A 25,356-nucleotide genomic window follows, 5' to 3' on the forward strand; every position below is an offset into this window, starting at 1 on the left:
CAGACCCGGGGTCACTGCATCTGACAGTACAGCTGTTGGTTGTCTGAGTACCACAGGTACTGTCTGCTCCCTCCAGGTCCAGAAAATTGTTCAGAATAGGGAAATATTTATCAGATGGACATAGTCATGGAAGAGATTCTCCATACAGGTGGCCAAGCATGGTCTGAACCCTGCTCAGAACTTAGTACCTAAGACCCATGACTACCTCTTATGCTTGAAACAGGCTGCGCTTCCACTCAGCTCTATTTGGGCTACCTCACGGCAATTTCACCTTGCCACCGGTCTGTATAGTTGTTTGGTTGTGTCTCACTCCATGGTATTAAAGTTTATCAAGGAACTTTTACATCACCAGTCAGAGAATCTGGGACTTCAGTGTGGTCCTTCTCAGAATGTTCCACACACGACCTCGCTCTGAAGCTTGGTTTTATTGGTGGGCTCTGACTTCAGCCGAGTGAGTGAGCGAGCTTCAAATGCTTATGGCTAAATCTCAATTACAACTCTCCACAGGAACAAGGTAGTGCCGAGACCTCACCTGAAGTTCTTTCTTAAAGTGTTCTCAGTTTTTATCTAAACTGTCGATCAAGCTTCCTGTCCTCTTGCTGAAACCACCACCAGAAGAAGAAGCTACTACACGTGCTTCAGGAGGTTGCTTTCTTGTGTAGATAGGACCAGACTATCGCCACACTTGTTTATTTTGCAGTTCTTAACTACCCTGAGAGATTGTTGCAACTGCCCCGTCCTTTGTGCCCTTGTATGAGAGAGGAGAATGAGGGGGCATTGCATGGCCTCAACAGAGACTGCTGGTCATAAGTCTGTGATCTTGCGCACGCGGGGTGTATGTACACCTACACTGGGATGCGCACAGAGTACATCCTCTTGAACACCACCTGTTACTATAAAAGTGTGTTTGTTTTGTTCATTTATTTATTTTTTAAGCACAAGTTGTCAGCATGTGTGGTGGTGGTGGCGCAGAAAAGATATTGGCATGACCAATTACCAAAAACTCATGCAGTTCAGTTCTTGTCCTTAGCTTTATATGGTCTATCTGCAAAGGAGAGAGGACCTGATTTGGCATGTGATTATTCCTAGCTAAGTTAGAAAATGTCAGTAACTAATTACATGTTAGTGGAGGTCACTGAAGTTCTGCAGTTATCCTGGAGAACTGATTATCTGCTCTCAGTCAATTAGTGTGAAAAAGGTGCAAATGCACCCAGCACCCCAAGTAATATTTCTTGGTTTAGAATAATGTAGGGCACATTAATAATGGAGAAGCTCAGATAAGAAAATGATACCTAGTGACTTTTACTTGTCTTGATTTCTGTTCCTAGGGCATAAACAAAATAACCCACAGAAGCAACCAGAAGACAAGGAGAATATACTGTAACAGTTTCCTTTTATTGTAAAACCTCTGTATTTCCTGTAAACATAGTAGGGTCATGTTTTTTCACTTCCTTTAAAATTATCCTGTTGTGTGCTGTGTGATCTGTTCGCTACTGTCTGTATTTCAGTGCCTCCAACCCTTGGAGCAAAATCCTCCAAGGCCTTAGTGTTCGGGACAGAAGAAAACAGTAGGCATGCAATTGTGTATAAATACCTTGATTTCAAGGTGTGCTAGCTATTTTTGCTTCATTCATCAATTTTCTAGCTTTATTTTATTCCTCAAATTTAGGCCCATGTCTTTCTTTTTGTGATTTTTAAAAAGGAGGCGCACATCCAAGGTTCCTGGATCCTTGCTGTATCATTCCTTGGAGGTAGTGATTACGAAGTCTCCATTTGTCATAGGACTCGTTGAGATCAGTGAGAGTGGTATGGGCTTGTGCTGCAGGTTTCAGCCTGAGAGTGCTTGCCCTTGGGCCCTGCAGCAAGAGCAGCATGAGTCTTGTCCATGCCAAATTGCCTATAGCTGTGTTGCCACTCCCCTGCATGGTGTGGGACAGTTGGTTGGGGCAATAGTAAGGGTTTTGCTGGTGTAATTTTACTTGTATAGCTCTACTGATAGAAGCATCTAGTGTGGATGCAATTATAGCAGTATGCAAGTGTTTATGCAGGGATAGCTTATGCCATTTCAGGGCACCAGCATAAGGTATAATAATATCTAGCTTTTGTATATAAAGTGCTATGAGATCTACTGATGAAAAACGCTAAAGTATCACTATCGCTATTTTAAAGGTGGGTAAACTGAGGCACGGGTGAAATAATTTGCCGAAGGTCACCCAGCAGGTCTGTGGCAGAGCTGGGAATAGAACCCAGGTCTTCCAAGTTCTTAGCCATTAGGTAACACTGCCTCTATCACTGCATCTAGTCTATGGCTTTTACTGGCATAACTATGTAAATGTAAAAAAAATTGTTTTCCTAACCTGCATAACTATGCTAGTAAAACAGTTAAGTATAGACCAGACCTGAGAGTTAAGGCATTAAACTTATGTGGAGGGACCACCTCAAGGAATGAGACTGTCTTGATTTTTCCCACCTATTCAGTCTTTGTCCTTGCTATCAACAAGGGTACCAGTCTCAAATGGTGTCTTTGTGTCCAGGGGTCATTTGCCAGTTTGGGGATAAACTGATAACAGTGGTCTATACTTCAGTTTAACCAGTATAACTGTTTTGGTTCAGGTTGTGTGTGTGAAACCAGTATTTATACTGGTAAAAGCCCTAGTGTTTCTGCATTTATACTGGTATAAAGGTGGCTTATATCGAGTATAATTATTTCCCCTTCCACATGGTGTAAGGCACTTTATACTGACAAACAACATCTATATTAGGGGGATTATGCTGGTATAGTTAAAACGATATAACTTTCTAGTATAGACAAGCCCCGTGTTTGTTCTCACATCACACAACATGAGTTTTGGTCACTACCACCTGGGATCGAGTAGGCTGGTTTGTTTGGTTTTGTGATTATTAGTTTTTTGTTTTTGTTTTTTTGAGATTTTGTTTGTTTATAAACAATCTGAATATGAATAGCTAAGCTTTCTGATCTGGTCTTCCCTGAGTCTACCAACCACTGTAGGATACATGGATATGCTCTTTCTCCTGTAAATCTCCAATTAAAAAAAAATCTTCAGTTTATGAGCTATAAAGAAATTCCAGACTTTCCCATCTTTGCCTCTTTTGCTTGTTAAGAGTATGGCATACTCAGGTGGGTTGACAAATATTGAATAAAAGAGAGCGCCAAAGAGCACTTCCTGCAATTTGAAAGTGTAGCTGCTGGTCACTGATTATTCTGTAAGCCCAGACTGAGCTGGTCTAATGTAATGTGGAGGTCCAGTCCTGGTTTTCAAGAGACCACTAATGGCATGCAGTAGTTAAACAGACTTTTCATTGGAGGGTGGAAATCTGGCAGATCTTGATGTTTATTTCAGTGATTGTATAAACTTGGCTTTTGAAGCTATATTGTCTTTAAACACTTTCTTTGTTCAGAATGCTACATTTGTGGGTCAGATGGGTTCTTATTACAACACTTAAAGGGACTGCTGGACAATTTTAACCGAAGAATTTAATAAAACTCAGATCTTTCTTTAAAATGAAGTAGCTGAGGAGATAGAGTAATGATTGGTCTATATTGTATTTAATATAAAGGTGATTTAAAGTTTTATAAAATTGATTCTATAAATTGAAAAAAAAATTAGAGAATTTTCTTGCCAAGAAATGCTTTGGAGGTAAATGTTATGCATGTAGCTGTGGAAAGTTTTTTTTTTTTTTTTAAGTAGTAAAATGAAAGGGAAGGAGCTATTTCAAGAGTTTGTAAAGATAATTATTAAAAGCAGATATTTTAAAAATAATATTGGCTTGGTTTTGAGGAGCCAGTTTCTGTGTTGCTGAGCTTTGATTAAAACATATCTTACTGTATAAATTTTATTTTTTTCCTTCAGATTTTGTCTTGTGTAATTTGGTAAAGCATTGTCTATCCACATTTTAGAGATGAGGAGGCTGAGATGCAGAGATAAATGACTTAATCTCAGATACATGAGATCAGGATCAGACTTTAGTTCTAGGGCTTTTCTACACTCTCTTTGTTTTTGCTACCTGTATAGAGGCATGAGTGCAAACCCTTCCTGAAGATACTTGTGTCATTGTAGCTTCACCTGGTTTGCATTTGATATAGCTATTCTGATGCAAAATACCTCATTGTGGGCAAATCCTAAAATAGACCAGCAGACTATGGTTCTATTCTATCTCCCAGTCCCATGTCATATGCACTGGACTTTGCTGCCTTCCGGAATAAAAGACAAAATAAATTGTGTGTCTTACAAACTTGATTTTAACATATGATGATCTAGCTTCTCAAATTTTCCTTTGCATTTTAAATGTGCATTTTAACCATTAAAAAATAAAAATTCCTGAAAGAGACAAATCAACAGCTCACCTGTGAAGGAAACCCCTCCTGCCCTACTGTGCAGAATTAGAGGGAAGTGATTTTTTTCAACTGATCAAAAGAAATAAAATTCCATGCTCTTCCCAAAGGAGGAATTCAACAATTGGGAGAATGGCGTGGGACCATGCGTTGGTTTGTAAAAGGATATAGTTGTAAAGATGTTTCCTTTGATGCCTGTGATGAATATGGATGTATTTCCGCTGTAGAGGGTCCTGATTAAATTATGCAATTACAGCTGACCAGACAGATCTAAATATAGGAAGAGGTTTCAGCTATCCTGCCTTTGTGTCTATTAACACACCCCACACGTGTGTGTGTGTGTGTGTGTGGTGGTGGTGTTTGTTGTAAACAACACCTGTTTTTTAAAGACAGTTCATACTGTCAGGAAAGGGAATGCTCTGTGTTTACTTAAAAAAATCACATCGGGGCTTTATGATAAAAAGGAAAGACACATTTCCCCCTTTTTACCTCTTGATTTTTTAAATTTTTTTAGTACTGAATTTGGCATCTAAAATGCTTATCTTGTGATTTACAAGCTTGTTACAAGCTGACTTTTTTTTTTTTAAATTATAAAATGGTCATAAATGGAGTTTATCTGAACTATGTAAAAATGGTAGGCTGTAGTCCAAATTATTTGGTTTAGAGGCTTTTCTGTTCTTTCAGGACTTAGCTTGTGTTTGCTATTAATTTGAGCCCATTGGATGGTACTTCACTCCCTGAGTAATCTCAGTGACTTCACCAGGAGCACTGGTGAAGTTGCTCTTTAGTGTAAGTAAAGTTATCAGAATCTGTAGCTCAGAAGGGTAAGCTGGTGTTACCAACAATAAAATCTCTTGTTGCCCACTTTGAGGACTTCTCTCAGCTCCCACTGAAAGAAGATTGGATATGCATAGTTGGTCACACTTAAAGGTGTGAAAATTGGTCTGTTTTCTATAAGGTTCCAAACAAAAATTAATATACAAATTGGTAAAACTTATTGAGAGAAATTCTGTGGTCCATTGCAGTGCAATACTCTGATCCGTGGTACTTGTAATAATAGTTCATACCCCATCTATACTACAGTTTATAATTGAATCAGTGACATTCAATTCTCCCATGACCTAGTTCCAACATGAAAAAACAAATCTTTTCACTGGTTGCTGCAAGAATGGGGGGCAAAAGAAAAATTCTTTTGTTGATCTAGCCAGGTCTACGTTACCTGGGGTTCGGTCTACTTAACTACAGCACTTAGCGTGGTGTATGAATTTTTCACCCCCTTGAGTGCTGTAACTAGGTTGCTCTAAATTTTAAAAGTAGACCAGGGCATAGTCTTGTGTGGGAAAATATTTTTGCAGGGAGCAAAGTGGGAACCAAAAGCAGGGAGGAGCCACTCTGATTTCTGTTGCAAGCGCTAAATATTGTATTGAAAGAAATGAATTGCTGTGAAGATGTGAGCTTCTTTCAGAGAAGTGAATCAAATGACTATTTTCTAAGGAGCAAATTAAAATCCCTTGTCCTATTATTTCTTTATGCCATTAATAACTAATGAAGATTGAGAAAAGAACCATGGAACTAAGTGTGGAAAAATGAATGGGAAAAAACCTCTCTTAGGAGTTGTGTGGATTCTCTTGATTTCCATTCCCCCTTGGCACTCTCACAATTTTTATGCCTGAATTTTTTTTTTTTATTGAGTTGTACACATTTTAAAACCTTTTTACTGGAATTCTTTATTTTGTCTGCCCCACTGAGCATTAAAGTAAACACTAAAGTCAGTACATGAGTCAAAGCTACCTCCTTGTTTGTTTGAACCTGGGGCTAGGAGTTGGTTCCCTTCCTCCATCAGTGGTGGTAATTTGATTGTCCTGACCCCTCTCCCCACCTGCCAAAAAACAACTTCTTATCCAAATGAGGATAGATTCCTACAGACTGTCTTGTGGGCATTTGAAGGCAGTAAAATATTCACCATCAGACTAGCCACTCAGTGTTGCTGACAGATTCTTAGTTATAACTGTCTCTTCATTGGAGGCTAGAAAGAAAAATAATCTCACTGTTCGGGAAGCTGCCTAGCTGAGTTTTGTTTAAATACAAAGCAAGTAACACAGCTTTTTGTGGCAGTTTTGTTTTAAACTGTTTGTTTTTTAAGTATTTCTGTAAGGTCCAAAGACTGAACACTAAAGCTAGCTAAAGTGAAGAAAAAAAATACAAAGAGGTAGTTGCATTTGAAATAAGTTTGATTTCAGCTTCAGAATACACAATAAAGGAATGTGTGGTTTGACATAAGGAGTGGTTGCTAACTGGCCAGCAACTAGATTTCCTTTAAACCAGGGTCAAGATCACATGGAGATCATCTTATTTTTCTGATTGTACAATACCTTGTGGATAAACATATTTATCTTCAAGGACTAGTAGTGACTTAGCTATTAGGAGCACATACCTTTCCCCCCCCCCCCCCCAGAAGGGCATGTGTATTTTCTGCGGAAGAGAGGAGAAAATCTGTCATCTGCTGACTCATGTGTTAATCTTTATTTTGCACTTTAAACTGATAAGACCACTTTGTGTAAAAGCAATACAGGAAATGATGCATTGCAAAAACCAAAAGTGGCAGAAAGGAAAACGGAATGTACTGGCAAAAGCTCAGAACCATGGATACACTTTATAATTCTTGGAAATGAAAAAACTCCACCTACGCTATCTTTTTTTTTTAGTTTAATACTGTCTTGACATTGGAATTCTGCGTTAGAGCAGTTCATAGCAGACTTTGGTGTATAGCAGTTTCAACACAATTAATTTAGAAATGTGTGTTGTCTTTGTCCCATTTATTTTGAATAGATTATCCAGCATAGCAAAATGTAAGTAACTTAAAAAAAGCAATACTAAAGCCAACTATGGTGCATGTCCATAGAGAGCTGGCTAGTCATATGATGCTGGCATTTCCAGCTGCTAAATTTCATGCACTTCAATGATGGCTAAAAATACAGGCTTTTCTAATATTTTTCTGTGCAGTTGCCACAGGGACGTAAAGGAATTTTGAAGGGGTAGAAATGTGGTTCATAAAACCCTGCCCTAGACTGTGCTGTTATGCAATGTAGCATAGATGGGTGAAATATAAATGTGGGATTTTCAAGAGTTCTTAGCACTAACCTATTTCTGCGCATGGTGCTGGGCTAGGCCACATCTGGATGTTTTTGAAAGTCCTGTTGAGTCTTGTAGAACTAGTGTATAAGTCCTTACTTCTATAGAGTATTTGTCTTTAGCCACAACTAAATGTACAGAATACCTTGATATGACACTTACCTTTTAAAACCATGATGGAGTTATTTTTGAAAACAGGAAAAAATTGCAAATCTTGTTCACCTTCCACATTAGTCCCATTAGAATCAATGAGACTACTAGTTTGTGAAAGGCAAGCAGGATTTGACCTATTGTGTTAAAGCAGTTCAATAACAATAAATGAAGCCCAAATGAAAAGATACCCACAGCTAGTTAATGTTCAGCAACTGACATTAAAAGGACACCATTATGTATATAAGGGTACTGTTGCCCCCTTACTAACATTCAGTGGGGGTGTTTTAGTTACTAGCTCCCAGTACTAAAAAGGGGGAAGGGTCGATGGGGAATCAGGACGCTGAGACTGACAGTCCCCAGGAACAATGGGGAGAGGCCAATGCTCCAGGTCAGCCTGAATGACAGGGCGGGCAGGTTAATCAGGGAGTCAGGAGGCCAGGGAGGTCCCATCCTCCGTGTGGGCTGGATTTGCCTGGGTCAGACAGAGTGGGGCTGAACTAAGGAGAAAGCAGGGGCCCAGGCTAAGCTGGGGAGCAGAGCTGTGCCAGATCCAGAGAGAGCAGACCCTGTCCTGGGAGCAGAGCTGCAGCCCCAAAGCCAGAGGCACAGCCCAGAGAGAGCAGACTTGCCCTGGGAGCAGATCTGCAGCAACCAGAGCCAGAGGGGCAAAGAAGCAGCCCAGGGAGCTGAAGGCAGAGCAGCAGCAGCAGTGCTGAGACAGAGTGGTGGAGCTGGGGCTGGAGCAGTCCGGAGCTGGGTGCGGTGAGCAGCTGGGGAGACCAAGGGGGACCCTGGGCAGCAGGCCCAGCACAGGGAGACACCTCAGCCAAGAGGCTCTGCAGGTCAGGCTTGGATCATAACCCTGACAGGGTGGGGGTGACGCTGGGAAGAAGGGTCCTACCACTTAGAGCCTGAGAGCGTGTGGCCACCATCAGAGCACAACAGCATCCCTACAGCACAGCCAGGGCCTGAGAAGGCGGCCTGGGACTTACAAGGAACAGACTGTGAACTGCCCTGACATTCCAGAGACACTATTTGTGATGTTCCCTGCCACAGAGCGGGTTGATGTGTTTCCTTTAACCTTTCCCATTTTTCCTTATTCTTTTTAAAATTAATTGTTGATTAAATAACTTGCATTTGCTTTAACTTGTATGTAATGGTCAGTGGGTCAGAGAATTGCCCAGTGCAGAGAGAGTACCCCGGAGCGGGGACACCCTAGCCCCTGTCCTAGGTGACCCCAGCAGAGTTGGGGGTTGAGCCCTCCAGGAATCCTGGACCCAGCCTTGTTGGGGTTATGAGGACTCTGCCAGACAGGAAAGTGGACGGGGAGTCCTCAAGGGCAGGGAGGCCACTGGGTAAACAAAGGATCTGAGTCCTCGCTCCCAATTCCACTAGCCCACTTCACCGGGGTAGTGCAGAAGACAGGATAGTGCAGAAGCCCACAATAGCAGACTATTCCCCCGCTTACATGTAGGCCCAAGATTTAGGGCTTGTAAAAATAAAATTGTATAGCTTAAAATCTTTCCATTCTAATGGAAACAGTTACCTAAATAAATCAATAAAAACAATTTCTTTTATTTTTATTTATTTAGCCATTTGAAACTTGTAGTATTGTGCTAGTGGATGTGACTCTGAAAGCAGACTATAAATAAAAGTGAAACTATGTGTGTTTTCATTGTCCAATCTGGAAGGATTGACACAAAGAGTGGAATATTAACTTTTAAAATTATTTCATGAGGAATAAACTAAGCTTGTAGTAACATGGAGAAGGCTTTTTTTAAATTGAAACTTTTAACCTGTTACGTTTCTTTTTTTAAGGAAAGCTTTAGTCTGTGGAGTTTTGGAAATCTGATCAGAGCAATATAACACTTATTTTTACATATTGGAGAGTATTCTGAGAGTCAAGACTGACTTCCATGACTTGCCCGTTATACTCTAACCACACGTGGCGCTCTACTGATGAGGTTCTTAACTCACCACAGCACTTGATGGAGCACTTCACAGTACACATAAGGATAAATCATATCCAGAGCGCATTCAGTGGTGGTAATTGAGTTTGAGTTCATGAAATAATACAGCAAATGTCCAGGTAACTGAATATATTCTTAAATTTGCTCCAGGCTCATGAAAATCTTCTATTTCATTGACAATATTGTACAAAATTTGATTACTTGAATTCTTAAAGTTTTCTTAAGAGTGGGATAAACTAGCACCAAGTGTAAACAGGCATGGATTAGTTATAAACGGTGTTGACATTTATTTTTCCATTTTTTGTATTTCAGATAACTTCAAGAGCAACATTGTTATCTGATAACATTTTCATGACAAAATACTTTACGGTGTTTCATTTTAATTGAAAGTACTCCAGGTATGTTGATAGATATGGCAAAGCCACTGAATAAACTGGTGACAAATCCTCATTCTGACGGAGTCCAGAAAATAAATGTAAAAATATATCTGGTAACACATCGCTTCTGTCACTTTAAAGATATCTCTTGTTAGATACTACAAATTAATGTTGAAGACTTGGTGTATGATTCTGTTCCAAACTGCATGTGATTACATCTTGTTGCTTTTAATTTTTTTTTTTTCTGGATCACAACAGTTTACCCCAGTTATCTAAAATTGTCTTTTCATCATAACTTTTCTGCTGAACTTCATGATTTAAAATAAGAACCTGAAACTGTCATGTGGCCCCTGGGAGGGGGTCCATATGAAGTCATGATGGCTACTTCCTATAGCCTGCGTGTGTGGCTTGCATTTTTTTTTTTTAATGTGACATGGGTATTGACAAAGAGATCCTTGGTTTTAAATCTTTTGTTAAGTTTTTAGTCAGTTTTTTAAACGAAAAATAACTTATTGAGATGAACAAGCTGACCTAAATTATTTCAGGTCACAGTATTCACAAACTCTAGTTGCAATGGTTTTCAAACTGGTCCCTGTGTTGCTGGTGGTCTGCAGAATGCTGGATGGTCATGTGCTACTGACTCTCCTTGTTATCAGCTGCTAAACTGAAGACCGCTAAAAATACTTTTTCCACCTAACCATTTGCTATAAATTCCATAGGGCTGTTAAATTTGTGAATGGAAGGCAGGCTGGGTTGATTTAAATCATTTTAATCATGATGTAAATCAGCAAGAAGGAAACCTTGATTTAAATAATGTATTGTAGTTGTGTTTTGCATTTTCACTTTTTTTGTTTTATAAAGAAAGGTTGATTCTCATTGGCTGGTAACATTAAAACATTGATTTGCAACTAAACATAGCCTTTACACTAAATTTGGTACTTTTTTGCTAACCAGGAAGAGATACTGTATCTATACACATTTATTTAAGCAGTTATATAGTTTAACAGATTTATTCAGGTTCTTATCGTTTATATTTTTACTATGTTAGAAAATGGTGAATGATTAATTTACTAGATTAATTTTTTACTTGTGATTTGATTTGCAACAAGCTGTTTGGGTGGAAATAGGAATTCTTTTAAAATGCACTAAAATGCAACGTTTTTTATTTTTTGTATTCAGTAAAATCACTTTAAATATGCTGGATACACAAAAGGGGGCAAAAGCTAATCAAAACGTTTTTTTATTTAAAACTGATTTTAATAAACGGAGGAGATATTATCTGGAGGTAGTGAATTGAACTGATTGTTTCTGGTTACTATGTCCTTCAAGATTTTTTAGAACTAGTAAATCTCATCAGTGCACACCAGGTTGTTGTTTTTTTTTCCTTCGACATAAGAAGAAGAAAAACTTTCCTGCTTTCTCCAACTCCCATTTGATTTTCTTAATTTTTGAATGAAGTAGTCATTGAACTGAACTAGTTGAATAAACTAAAATGAAGAAAATATTCTTTTGGACCTGCAAAACAGGTGGCTGCTGCTATTAATAATAATTTTTAAGCTGGTTTAGAACTTCAACAAACTCTGGGTCCTAGTGCTTATCCAGTGACTCCTACTGGTTCAGTGATTTGACTTTCTAAAAAACGTCAGCAGCACACATGTACAGTGCAGTATCAAATTTAATGTAACTGATAATCATAGTGAGTTTAGGCCTTAACACAAGTTGTCATAATTTCAGATTTAATTTTATTTAGATTTATTTTAAAAAGGGAAACGTGTGCAATTGTAAATGGTAAGAGAAGTGGTCTGTGAAACTCACTCCCTGTCAAGATGTGGTTCACGCTGAAGTATTTGAGAACCCCTCTTCCAGCATCATGTGTACAAATCGATGGATCTATGTTCTGTAATAATTTGGATGCTGCCAGTTTAGTCAGATTCTGAAAGCTGTCAGCACTTAGATATGTGGGGTTTTTTGTTTGTGTTTTATCATTCCACTTTCACATCTAGACATGTTTATTTGTTGTCACTTACTAAAAACAAATTGTTTCTCTTCTCTTCCCCTCCTTCCCCCTCTCCCCTTCCCTCTAGGTGCTGGACTTCAGTTTGGAACACAAAGATCACTTCTGTCAAGCTGGAATGTTAGTTTCAGTTTCTCAAGACTTCAGAATCAGAAAGCCAAAGGGAACAGTATAAATTAGGCAAACCTTTGGTGTCCATTTACATACAGGATCTGCTGTGTCCATTTTTCAGGGGGCAATCTTTTCTGTTTCTTCAGTATCCAGTGTGACTGAGTTGATCACCATGAATGTGACAAGCTTATTCTCCTTCACAAGCCCAGCAGTTAAGAGGCTGCTGGGATGGAAGCAGGGAGATGAAGAAGAAAAATGGGCAGAGAAAGCTGTTGATGCATTAGTCAAAAAATTAAAGAAGAAAAAAGGTGCTATGGAGGAACTGGAAAAAGCATTAAGCTGTCCAGGTCAGCCCAGCAACTGTGTTACAATTCCTCGTTCCCTGGATGGCAGGCTTCAGGTTTCGCACCGGAAAGGGCTACCACATGTAATTTACTGTAGAGTGTGGCGCTGGCCAGACCTCCAAAGCCATCATGAACTGAAACCACTGGAATGCTGTGAGTTTCCCTTTGGTTCAAAACAGAAGGAGGTTTGCATCAATCCCTACCACTACAAACGAGTGGAGAGTCCTGGTAAGTTCCCTCTCTCAAACCTTATCTAGACAGTAACATACAAGTCTAGTAATTAAAGTGATCAGATGGCTGGTATGCTCTTAAACTTAAGCAAATATGAATGTCACATCTCAGACTCCTCATAATTTCAAAGAGAAGTGATGATACAGTAGCTTGCTCTTTCACATGCTGGGGACTAAAATGTGTGTAAATGTGTTCTATGGCTATAGGGAAGGGTGGTCTGAATACAGGACTGGGAGTCAGGAGGTCTGGCTTCTCCTAGCTTGGCCACTGAGTGTAATATTAGGTAAGTCATTCACCCTCTCCATACAAGTTTTATACAGACTTGCAGATTAATGAATCATAAAGTGCTCTGAAAGTCAAAATTACAGTCAGGTAACTCTTTTTTGTAAATATGGCTGGATGTGCAGACTTGTAATTCTCACAAAAAAATTAAAATATAGGCAACCATTTGGCCAAGTCAGAATTTTCATTCTCAAAGAGATCCTTTCATCTTTATATCCTTGAGGTTTAGAAGTGGGATAACCAATTAGGAGGATGGTATGTGGCTATTACTATGCGATTCCACAAAATAATCATATTTATCGGTGGAATAGCACTTTAGGGCAGCAAAGTGTCTTTTTGTACAGTGTAGTGCTGTGGGAAGATGTGGCATATACGTGTACAAACTTCACAGCAGTGATTTGGACCTTCCGGATCAGAGTTGAATTCTAGCTACTGGCACAGACTTTACTATAGTTCTGTAGTTGCATTTCTGTATTCTTTCTAGAAAGGTTCACAATTTGGTTTATAATGCTTTAGTGACCAATAGTCTGTTACTTTCTAAATACACATACAGAATTTTAAAATCCATTTCATGCACTTTACAGATGTTGGTTTTTTCCCTCGTTTTTCCACTCTTAAAATGTAAAATCCTTGTTTGGCACCACCTCCTTCTCTTCTTGCCTTCTTGAGGCACTAATTCTGCGAACACTTCTTATGCACAGGCTTTATTTGCTTGTGTGAGTAGTTCAATTCAGTTCACTGGAAATATTCACATGAATTCAGTTATGCATATGCTTAATTATTTGGGGCTTGTCTACACAGGAGGCTTTAGTCACCACTGGTGTAGCTGTACAGATGTAGTTGCACCAGTGACAGTCCCTAGTGTGGCTGCCATGCACTAGTTCATCATGGCTTATATTTGTGCAGTGCATCTATACTAGGGATTTGTAACGGAGCAATTATACTTGCATAGCTACATAGATGTCTACAGTGTAGTTTTTAGCTAAGGCCTTATAGTTCACGGTTTTTTGCAGCTCTGTTTTGTAATGTGCAATGCATATTTATGGTGCTATATAATATTTCCTTTCATCATTTAAGTATTAATTTGGAAACCATCCAAACAGCTAAACTAATACCACAACATGCGCATTTTATGCAGCAGAAGCTTAAAGGAATGTCCTCTTAACAGTTTCCTGTTCTTTAGATGTGAGACATGAAAATGAGCACTTGTCTCTCTGTCCTTTATGCATAGACAGCTGGATCAGGTGTATCCCAATGTGCTGAAGGCTTGGATTCCTTTAAAAACAAAACAAAAAATCTTAAGTCATTGAGCAACAATAAGACATTTGCTATTAGAACATGCTACTTAATGTTATGCTCACTCTCTTCTTGATTTAATCTTGGCAGCAGCTTACTGGTTTGGTGTTTGAGAATGTTCTCATCTTGTTGCACGGTATTTAAAAAAAAAACTACAAAAACTTCATGATGCTGCAGCAAGATAGGCAAATACATTGGATGGCTTACTGTATATTTTAACATCTAAAATATGTCATCATGCTTGTATCTGGTAGCTTGCAAACCATCCATTTACTTATCTTCCTGGATTTAGTGTCATTGTCACTTTTATTCAGTTTTGTTGTTTTAAATAGTGTCTTCAGGAAATAAAGCTAATATTACACATTCTGACTCCTGGATACTCATTTAAAGAAAAGCTATCCAGGTACAACTAAATATTTGAATGCAAAGATTTTAGTTGAGCAGTTAAAAGGAGAAAGAAAGGAAAAAGCCCCATTTTACTTTTCTAGAGCTCTCATCCTGAGGAAAAACTACAGTCTTAGTGAATCCCCTGGTAGGCTCCAGTTTTTTGGGGCATTTTCACAGCTAAAGGGAGGACAGAATATTTCCAAATACCGAGGAGGCCTTGGAAATGTTCAAAAGTTCACAGAAGTCTAGTGCAGTCCTCTCAATCAAAATATTCTGGAAATAACTTCTGAATAGAGTGTAGTTTTGACTTGAACTTGTGCTTAAATGTTTTGCTGAGTCGGGGCTTTAGGGCCTGATCTAAAGGCCACCGAAGTCAACTAGGGCAGTGGTTCTCAAACAAGGGTATACATACCCCTGGGGGTACGCAGAGGTCTCCCAGGAGGTACATCAATGCATCTAGATATTTTTGCCTAGTTTTACAACACGCTACATAAAAAGCACTAGCCAAGTCAGTACAAACTAAAATTTCATACAGACAATGACTTGTTTATACTGCTCTGTATACTATACACTGAAATGTAAGTACAATATTTATATTCCAGTCTATTTATTTTATAATTGATATGGTAAAAATAAGAAAGTTAAGCAATTTTTCAGTAATAGTTTGCTGACACACTTGTATTTTAAATGTCTGGTTTTTGTAAGCAGTTAGTTTTTAAGTGAGGTGATACTTGCATGTACACAAGACAAATCAGACTCCTGAAAGGTGTATAGTACTCTGGAAAGGTTGAGAGCCACTGAATTAGCATATGTCTACGTAGCAATTACACACCCGTGGCAGGCCTGGGTCAGCTGACTTTGGTTTGCGGGGCTTGGGCTGAAGTCTGAGCCCAAACATCTACACTTCAATTTTACAGACCTACAGCCCGAGCCCCACAAGCCCGAGTCAGCTGACCTGGGCCAGCTGCGGCTGTTTAATCATTGTGTAGATATATCCTTAGTCTTTGGTGGAATTTGGATCAGGCCCTTCTTTTCCCTGAGCTTCAGTTTCCCATCTGTAAAATGGGCAGATGTCCCTTCCACTCTTCCCCAGTTATAAAAGGAAATAAAATTATGATGGACACAAGGAAACGAAGCGTTTTATTATCATTGTCGTCAGTAGTAGTCATATTACAGTAGCACCGAGGACTCCTACTCATGGACCAAGACCCCTTTGAGCTCAGCTCTGTACCCACACAGTAGAACAAAAATACAGTCCTTGCCCCAAAGAGCTTACAATCCAAGTAAAAGACAAGAGACAACAGATGGATACAGAGAGATGGGAGAGTACAATGAAACGAGACAATATTGTCTAAACATTCAAGATGGCCATGGGGTGGGGGAAGGTGTAAAACACACTAGCTGAGTGAGCAATGTAATGGTGATAAATGGTATGTTAGTTCCACTGTTTTTGGGGGTGGAGTACTTAGGAGGGGATCAGTTAAATGGAAAGCCAAGGGAAGTGGGAGTGAGGGGAGCAGTGCAGGGGAGGAGAGGGTAAGGACAGACAGGAATGGAGTTAAGCAGAGGTGAAGAGAATGGGAGTGGGAGAACTGGGAGTTTATAATTAAAATAGAGCACTGTTCTGAGACCTGTGCAATGTCTAGACATGCTAGTATAAAAACTCTAGCACTGGGGTGTCAGGAGGCAGAGGGACAGATTTCATGTTTTATTACAGTTGGTGGGCTGGGATATAAACTCAGGACTTTGCACTCTCCTCAATCCACAGTCGATGTCCCACTAATGTTTGTGGGATGTTTGCACAGAGATCTAAGGGAGAATGCAGCTTTTCTGTATCAATTGAAGTTGTATTTTATTCAGTATCTTATTGGCACATTCAGTACCCTCAGTGGTTTGGTTGTTTTTTGTCTGATCCTTTGTTTCCTTTCCTCTTTCTATTTGTCCTCTTCTGTCTGTAAGGTTTCCTCAGTTGTTCCCTCTTCATTTTCTTCCCTGTAGCTATCTTCAGTTCCTACTCCTTTAAAGTTTTCACTCTCATTTTCCCTGTTTCATCTGCTAAAATTCTCAGGAATTAATAGTTGATGATGAAATGTAAGCTGGACCAAAATTTCACTACCTCTTTTGAGCTGATCTGGCCCAGGGGTCATATGTTTTGCTACCCTTCCTCTAAAATGACTGTGGAGGCTTTTACTCATATGGACAAGATGCAAAGTGGGTATATATGTTTTGTTACATTTTCCATTTCGCTATTCTGTTTGGGGTTTTTTGAAAAGCTGGTTCATAATAAAAAAAAAATCTACCCTTGATATTCTAAAATCACACAGCACTCTACACTGGGGAATGAAGGCCACGCTTTTTTTTTTCTTTTTGGACACGTCTGCTTTTTAAAACTTGTGGTGCTAAAGTGATACTCATCTTTTGTACACAAGATGAACGCAGAAATTTTAGAAAATCTCAATAGTAATTCCAGATCTAATTTTTTTACTTTTTAAAATTAAAAAATCACATTCAAATTTTATTTATTTATTTATTAGCAATACACAGGAGGCTGAAAACATACATTAGCTGTAATGAGATGCTGGGGGAAGGGCAGGAGAGGAGGCTCCTGGGAATTTCAAGCCTGGAGAATCTAGACTTTGTTGAAAGCATGCTGCTTCATAAACTGCTGAATACATATGGTGGTATATAGAAGAAAATGCTGAGGGAAGCTTTGTCATCTGGCAAACAGATATAGTCGGAAAGAAGTACCTTCTACAAGCATGTTGGAATAGCTCAACTGTTTTATGCAGAGTCATTTGTATGCTGCACATTTGCTAGTGAAGACAATGGTCTAGTTAATGGCTGTATCAAATCTGACTGGCTGCTTTTGGCAGGGCAAGGCAAAGCTTTTAAAACTTGCACAGAACTTTTATTTAAGAACTTTTTGAAAAAATCTGACTGGCATATTTAGTATGACTCAGTCTGTTTGCCTCTTTTAACTTAATCAAGGAGTGAAATTTAAAGGTGATCCAAAGGCTGTTCTAAATACTGGGATTATGCATGGTTTTTTGTGTGGCAGGAAGGGGAGAGAGAAGGTCATGGGTTTATTTTTTCCTTCCCTTGGAAATATCAGGAATGACATCTAAAGTTTTGCTTGGGGAACTTGTTTGTGGGATCTTGGAGCCTGTTGTCAACTTTCTTGCCTTAACTGAAGGAAGAGGGGTGTAATGAATCTTTAACCAAAGCTTCATTTTTCCCAATTGTTACTTAGTCTTCTGAGTTATATGGGGTTTTAAAACTTTTTGGTTTTTTAAACTGGAAACAGTTGGACCGAAAATCACTTTTACTATCTTGTCTCTTGCATTTTCATTTCACTAGTTTTCTGGTCATTATAGTCATCCAAGCTAGACAGGACCTGAATTTCTAATGTATTTTAAAAACAAGCAGAAAGAATGGTTTAAAAAAACAAACTTTAGGTTGTCTTTATACATCATTCTGAAATTTTTAAAAACTGTAGTCATGTCTCATGGTTATTCTATACCATGAGTATAACTAGAATGTCTAATTACGTGAATGGGAACAGGAATGGAAAGTAAAACAGATAAATGAGTTTGAGAATCCAAGCTAATTAATTTGCTAGCAGAAATTTCTAATCCATAATTTTACATTTTAACTTTTTTCTGATATTTACTCATGTGAAGTAGGGTGGTAATTTACAATACATGGTTTTCCTTTTTGGCAATCCCTTGCAATCAGGCTTTCTCCAAACCTGAGGTGACCATCAAATTCTAAGGACTGTTGAGAATTTAGCATGCAGTCAGGCTAGGAAAAAACGTATTGTCCAGTAATCCAAGTAAACTCAGTTCCTGCTCTGAATGATGTGGTAGTTGGTGGCGGTGATATTTTATTGCAGTAGTTTGCAAAAGCCGTAGATGCCCTGTTGAATTAGGCACTGTTGATGCACACATAGTGAAAGGGTGGTATAAAATATAATTACTCGCAATTAGTTGCACAAATTGCTGATCTGAACTTCAAAAATCCTATAGGCATTGACTGGCTCACTGTTGCATCCAATCTGAGGCTGAAAATAACTGGTCTGCTCCTGCTCCAGTTTCCTTGTAATTACCAATAACAAGTGGACGGAGTCGTGCAGCCAGTTGTGGCCTGTGCCTTACGCTGAGGAGAGCTGATATGACTAGTCATGCACGTACTGTGCCCAAATTGCCATATGAAGCACAGCTGCCATTCAGTGGCATTTACTGGGAGACTGAAGTAAGAGGCCAGTTTTTATTTTCAGTCTGAAGACTGATGTTCCAGTCAGTTAGCATGCCTGGGATTCAAAGTGCAGGTCAGTTGAGAGTAGGAAGTAACACACTAAATGTATAGGAGGCTTCTTGCTGCCTAAGCAGCAGAGGTCTGACTCTGAGAAACAGTAGCCATGTCATGCTGTCTTCATCCCCAGCATGGACTCCTCTCATGCCCTCAGCATGGTTTTTCAGATTTAGCTTGATCACTTCCTTGAGTAACTTGCTGTCTAAATCGAGCCTGTATAATCAGACACAGATGCGGGGTGTGTTGTTTTAGAGTGAAAAAGTATATTTTTCTGATCACAAAGGCAACCCTGCGATTCACCAGAGGAGAAAACCCTTAAGTGATAACAGTCTTGGCCAAGCTACTTTGAGATCCATGCTGTCCTAAGATAAATCCCCTTTAAAATGTGTCCCTAGCTTGCATTTCGTATCATGTTTCATTAAAAACTTGTTTATGTATGTGTTAAAAAGAATGAAAGAAACTTGTGTTGTGCCTCTGAAATTTGTACCCAAACTGGATTACGTTTTTTTCCCCATCCACCTTATGGGGATTTGAAATGTTTTCTTTCTGGTCCTTTGGACCAGTATTTAGAAAACTTTACTGGTCCTGAAACTGTTTCTGGCCCTTTAAATATCATTCCATTCTTACCTATCATCTTGCTTTTTTCACAGCACTTCAATTCTGATACAGTTTTAGCCAAACTTAAATTAGATCACTAAAATTAGTGCTTTATCATTTGAACCTTGGGTTCCATACTTGGTATGCAGTTTTTGTTAGTGTGGTTTTTCTAGTGGTTCTCAAGGTAACAGCTGCTAAATCGTTTCAGAATTGAATTTGGGACTAAGACAGGAGTTATAATAATTGGCAAACTTATTCTTAAACACTACTATCTTGTGACCTATCTGGCTAGTGTAAGGATTCTAGGACTGATCAGTAACTCCCTCCTCCATCCAACACCTGGGAGAACTCTGATCAGCACTCAGTTCTCTGGTGTGTTTCCGGCCAGATGGGAAAGCTTTGATCAGGAAGACTAGAGGGAGCAGAGTGGAACAGCTGTGTGCAATACTCCCATACTGCCAGCACTTTTTGAGGGGAACATTAGACAGTAATAGAATTAGAGGAGGGGGAGGAAAGCAATGGGGAGAGACTATAAAAGAACAAGGGCAAAGGAGAAGCTGTTGCTGCTCCAGTCTGGAGAATGGAGAGGAAAAAAAATGAAGTGTCCTTTTCAAAGACAGCGAAGATAAATTGAGTGGAAATCATCCAAGAGGAGACAAGAAAATGGAGACTGGATGAATTAGAGGTGGAAGAAGAAAGGGATGGGAAGGGGGTTGGAGACAGGGAGTTAGTCACTCGCTGACTTAAACAAGGAAAGGAAAAAACTGTCTGAATTGTGTAAGTGAAATTCTTGTTTCTAGACTGTTTTTCTATTAGGCATCCTATAGCTCTGCAAGTTCAGGGATGGGAGACTGCAGAGTGTCACTGGTGAGACGATTTGTCATATTGCTTCATAATGTTACTGTTGGGCGTAGCTTTAAAAATAGCATGCTACAACAGGTGTGTACAATTCTAGGATGTTCCCCCAAAATAGCAGACAACTGTCAGTTTGTTTGGCAAGTGATATTGAGCTTTCTTCATCTAATTTTTGCCAATTTCAGTGCACCACTAAAATGCACCACTGAAAACAATTGGAAGGGAACACAATTTGAGGGAATATTTTTGCCCTTTTCCAATGTGAACTGGAGAAGGGGATCCCATTATTGATGGATTTGTCAATGAGACTAAATCCTTTTAAAAATTAACCAAATTCCTGTCAAATGTCACTCCAGACTTGAAGTTGCAAATCTTTTCTCCTATATGGCAACGTGGTAGTGCTGCTTACAAGTGTAATGAGAAGTTTGATCACTTCAAATGTCCTCAAGTTAAAATGCACTGTCAAACTATTAGCTATCCTCTGCAGAACTGTCAAAATTACTTTTGCCATAAACTAGTAAGTGTTGCTTTAATCGTAGGCATATAATTAGTGCTGAATTCTGGAGGCACTTGGAACAAATGTCAATTTCATGAATCAGTGGGCATCCAAGTAAAGCTTCTAATGTTAGCTGAGCATTATAATGCAGGAAACTTACTAATATTACTTGCCAAATGTGTTATGCCAGATGTCTGATTTTAAAATTACAGTAAATGAAGCAACAAATATTTTTAAATAAAGTCTTCAGTAGCAAATATGCAAAATACAAATCAAGCTGTGAGGTCTACTGAAATTGAGAAATAAAGTTAAGAAAACCAGACTCTCAGCTGTCTCTTGAATGAATAGCCTGGAATGTTTGCCTGTCTGATCATAGTCACCCAAAACAGACTGCTGGATGGCTATTATTGAGCCTTTCCATTTACAGTTACTGTAACTTAAGTCCTATTGAAGCAAACAGCTAAAATCTTGGCACTTCTGCTTCTGAGAAACAGTAAAGCAAAGTTTCACCACCACATGGCATAGAAAAACCTTGTTTGAACCAAGTGATGGTAGAACAGCATAATGTAGCTAGGTCCTCTGAGACCAGCTTTGGACATAACAATATTAGTTATTGTTAAGAGCAACTTAATCCACGGTGTAGAAATGTAAGTGTCTTTGTATTTGGGAACATGTCCTGTGGTTAAAGACTACTTATGCTTGCCAAGGAGAGTCTTGTTCTCTTGCACTATCTGAAACATAAGTGCATCAGAACTTTCTTTCCACTCAGTGTTTAACCTTTGCAAGGAGAAGAGGGTTCCTGGCAAAGGTTCCAACCAGTACACTCTCATCAACTGTTTAACACTACAGTTGCCAAAGAGACTCAAGCAAATTCAACTTGAGTCCTCAACTTAAAATGCACTAAACCCGTCTCTATTTAAACTGGGGGGCTGCTAGCCAGTATATCACAGCTGATTTCAACTGCTGAGGAATCAAATAGGAGGGAGATGTGGGGGGTTTTTAATCTAAGACCTAAACCCTTTTAGAGTTTTATAGGCTAAAACTGTTACCATATGGATTTCCTTCTCATTCCAAATCATTCTTTTGCCACTTCATCCATACAAGATTTTCCATCTTGAATTCTGAACGCAAGCCCCACATTTCTGTTTTCCCTTAGCTATTGGTATTTCTCTTTGTTTGGAACAAAACCTACAGTTTAATTTTTCATTGAACCTTTCAAATATAACAGCAAGTGACTGTGGGTAAATGCTCTTGAAAGCGTGTGTGTGTGTATGTATGTTTTTATATATATATAAAAAATATGGTACTACCCACAGACCCTGATTTGGGATGGGGGCCCCAATGTGGCAGGAATTGCACAAATGCTCCTTTGTAGTATGCGTCTGTCAAATCCTGGTACAGTCAATCTTTATAGTTACTCCTGGGGAAATTCTGTGCCACTGTGAGTGCGCATAATTAATGAGCTGTGCATATTTTTAATTTTTTGAGCAGAAAAAGCTTCTGTTGAAGAAAAGGCGCTGCAGTTCTATCTCTTGCCCACCAGAGGACACTGTGGCAATAGAACAAAGCAGCCACTCCCAGCCAGCTAGGGAAGAGAGAGCCTGCAGAGCTTCCTTCACAGCACCTTTAGGGCCAGGTCAGGAGACAGGGGCTATGGGGAGACGGACAGTGTGGGGCTGCTGGCTGGTCAGACAGGCTTATAAGGGCTAGTGGGCAAGGACAGAATGGGAGTGGAGACACAGAGCCACGTAGAGATGGGGGAGTGGCCGAGTGGGGGCACAGAGACACATGGGGACAGGGAGAGGTGCAGGGCCACATGGGGATGGGGGGGAGTGTGTGTCTGAGTAGGGATGGAGAAACATATGTGCCTGACTGAATGGGAGAGGCTAGGGGTCAGCCAGGGTCTGCATGGGGGAAGCTCCCTAACAGTCCCTCCCCACCCCCCAAAAAACTTGTTCCATACTTTTCCCATCCATACCCAACAACCTTCCAAGTTCACACCCAGGCTCCTTCCCAGCAATTATTTCCCTCTCCCTCAGCTCCTCCATTACCTGACTTCCCCCCAGCCTTTGCACTGTTTCTGGGGGATGAGTGAAATATGGTTCTCTGTTGTAGTTTAAGTGAATTATTACTCAGAGCTCTGTATTAACATGCCTAGTAAGGAATCTTTGTCTAAAAATATTTACTGAATCTTTTTTATTTGTCTGTATTGTTACAGACATACTTGCTGACAGGTATTTTGAAATAAATGACCCAAAACAATTGAAACTGGTGTGATTATATTGTGTTGTTTTGACAAAGTATACAGATTTTGCAGAATTTGAAAGTGTAGTGCGCAGAATTTAATTTTTTGGCACAGATTTCCACCCAGAGTCAATAGTGAAAATGCAACAGCAGTTCATCTTATTCATAATTTTTATGGAAAAATTAGAATTTGCATATGTACCCGGATTTCAAGAAGTAGTTTAACATCCTGCAGGATGGATGATCGAAGTATCTCTCCTTCCTCTTCCACTTCTCCCTTTCTCCCGTCTCCTCCACTCAGTTCTTCCTGGCTTCTGAGATTCTGTCTCAAACAGAAGAGAGAAGTTTACTAAACTTTAGTTTCTAGCAGGTGGAGATAAATACAAAACTACGGGTGGCAAGGGAACTAAACCCTTTAATCTGTGCTCATGTAGGATGATGGCGAAACCAAATGAGGGAGAAAATATGCCCTAACTTGAAAATGTTACAAGTCCTTCAATTGGATTAATTTTTACACTTCTAAACATGAAGATTTTAAAAGGAGAATTCAGATTTTTTGCTTACTCCACCCATTTTGTTCTGTTTTGTGTTTGAGAAATAAAGTTGAAACTGATTAGAATTGCATACATATATCACTCTCCTCTGGGTGTTAGTAGCATGCGCTGCTTCCAGATTATTCCACTGCTATTGGTTGGACAACAGAATCAAGTAATGGGGAGACTTAACATACAGAAAAACAGAGCACAAAGAATAGGGACTGATAGGTTTCCCCTAAACTACTTCCACAAAGATTACCATTACTAATGAAGTAAAAAATACTATTGTAATTAGAAATTTCATCTGGCCATTTATGGCATCTTGTTTGTTAGATTTTGTGTGTTGGTGCTGTAGGCTCTTTGATGAAATGGCCCTGTCGCTGTACTTTGTACAGCACCAAGCTCACGCTTGCAACTGAATGTGGTCATAACACTTATTTACTATGAATACCGTCTCTGTAAATCTATATGTAAATATCAGTGTCTGACTCCAGATGCAAATTTACCATTTACGAATAAGATGTTTTTCTAGCTGCAGCTCTGCAAACTTTAACTGAAATCTGAAAGTCAAGTCAGTCCCCCTTCTAACTCCTTTTTTTTATGCATTGAGTGGTAATAATTTGGCCTGTAGAACCTTTATTTTATGTCCTTAATTAGACATGTACAATCCCCAGACTCCAGAAACTGTCCGCAGTCTTCAGTGGGGTTGCGTAGATTAACTAAGGACCAAATTTTAGACCTGGAGTTTAAAAAAAAAAAAAAAAATCTGGTGTTTGAGAAGGTATAGAATCTAGCTTTTGTTTTGTTGCTTTGTTGAGCTATTGCTCTAATTGATAGTTAAAACCCTTACTTTAATGAAGCAGATAGATGTGACTCTCAGATCTGTTGAATTTAGATGGTACCTTTTTTTAGTCATTTTTCTGAAAAGCACTTAATGAATACATATTTCCCTTATTAAATAGTGATATTTGTATTAAAAAGAGACAAGTTAAAATTGTCTCAGGTAAAATTAATATTGTTGCTTCTCACCGTATCTGTTCTTCACTGAGAAAGGAAAAGGGAGACATTTCTTCCACAAGCTATCACCTAGAGCAGTGTCCTTCAGGATTCTCCACAGCAAAGATGTGCCCTACTTGATTATTTTATAGCAACATTTGTGCTGGCTTAACACTGAATAACACTATCTCACATGCTTTCTCCCCTTCAATTACTTCTTTCGGGGGGGCTAGCCGCTGCTACAGAGATCAACCTCCTCTTCTGCTGCACTGAGCCTCAGTAATTTGTTGTTCCATATGGTTCAGGTCTTCAGCGTGACCAGAAGCTCACAGACTTAAACTGGGGAGTAAGAATAGTTTGTGTTCACAGTAACATTTTGAACTGTTACCCATTCCTCCATACTTCTGAACAATCTCTGGCCATGTCTTCCCTGCACAGTTAACTTGAGTGCAGATAACTGGAGTTAACTCCTCTCTTGAGTTGGCAGCTCTCACTGTGAAATAACACTCCAACTGTATAGTGTGTGTGTTAGGAGCTGCTAGGTTGTGCTAACTCAAGCTGTAGCCTGATGGGCCAGCCGACTCCCATTAAAAGCACCACTTGACTTAAGGGATTTTGGGGTGAAGGGTATGGGGCGGGGGGACTGGAATTAGGGATAACACTGAGTTAT

General features: G+C 39.4%; 1 protein-coding gene across 1 annotated transcript in view; it reads left to right on the top strand.

Annotated features, from left to right (window-relative positions):
• Positions 1 to 25,356, top strand: part of SMAD1 (SMAD family member 1) — a 70,092-nt gene that overhangs the window by 19,156 nt on the left and 25,580 nt on the right. The window contains exons 2-3 of the mRNA XM_077814456.1: positions 9,922 to 10,007; positions 12,071 to 12,683. Coding sequence (XP_077670582.1) covers positions 12,284 to 12,683 — 400 coding nt within the window. The 5' untranslated portion in view covers positions 9,922 to 10,007; positions 12,071 to 12,283. The remainder of the gene's footprint in view (positions 1 to 9,921; positions 10,008 to 12,070; positions 12,684 to 25,356) is intronic.

This window comes from Eretmochelys imbricata, chromosome 4, assembly GCF_965152235.1.
Source record: "Eretmochelys imbricata isolate rEreImb1 chromosome 4, rEreImb1.hap1, whole genome shotgun sequence".
Taxonomy (NCBI): domain Eukaryota; kingdom Metazoa; phylum Chordata; order Testudines; family Cheloniidae; genus Eretmochelys; species Eretmochelys imbricata.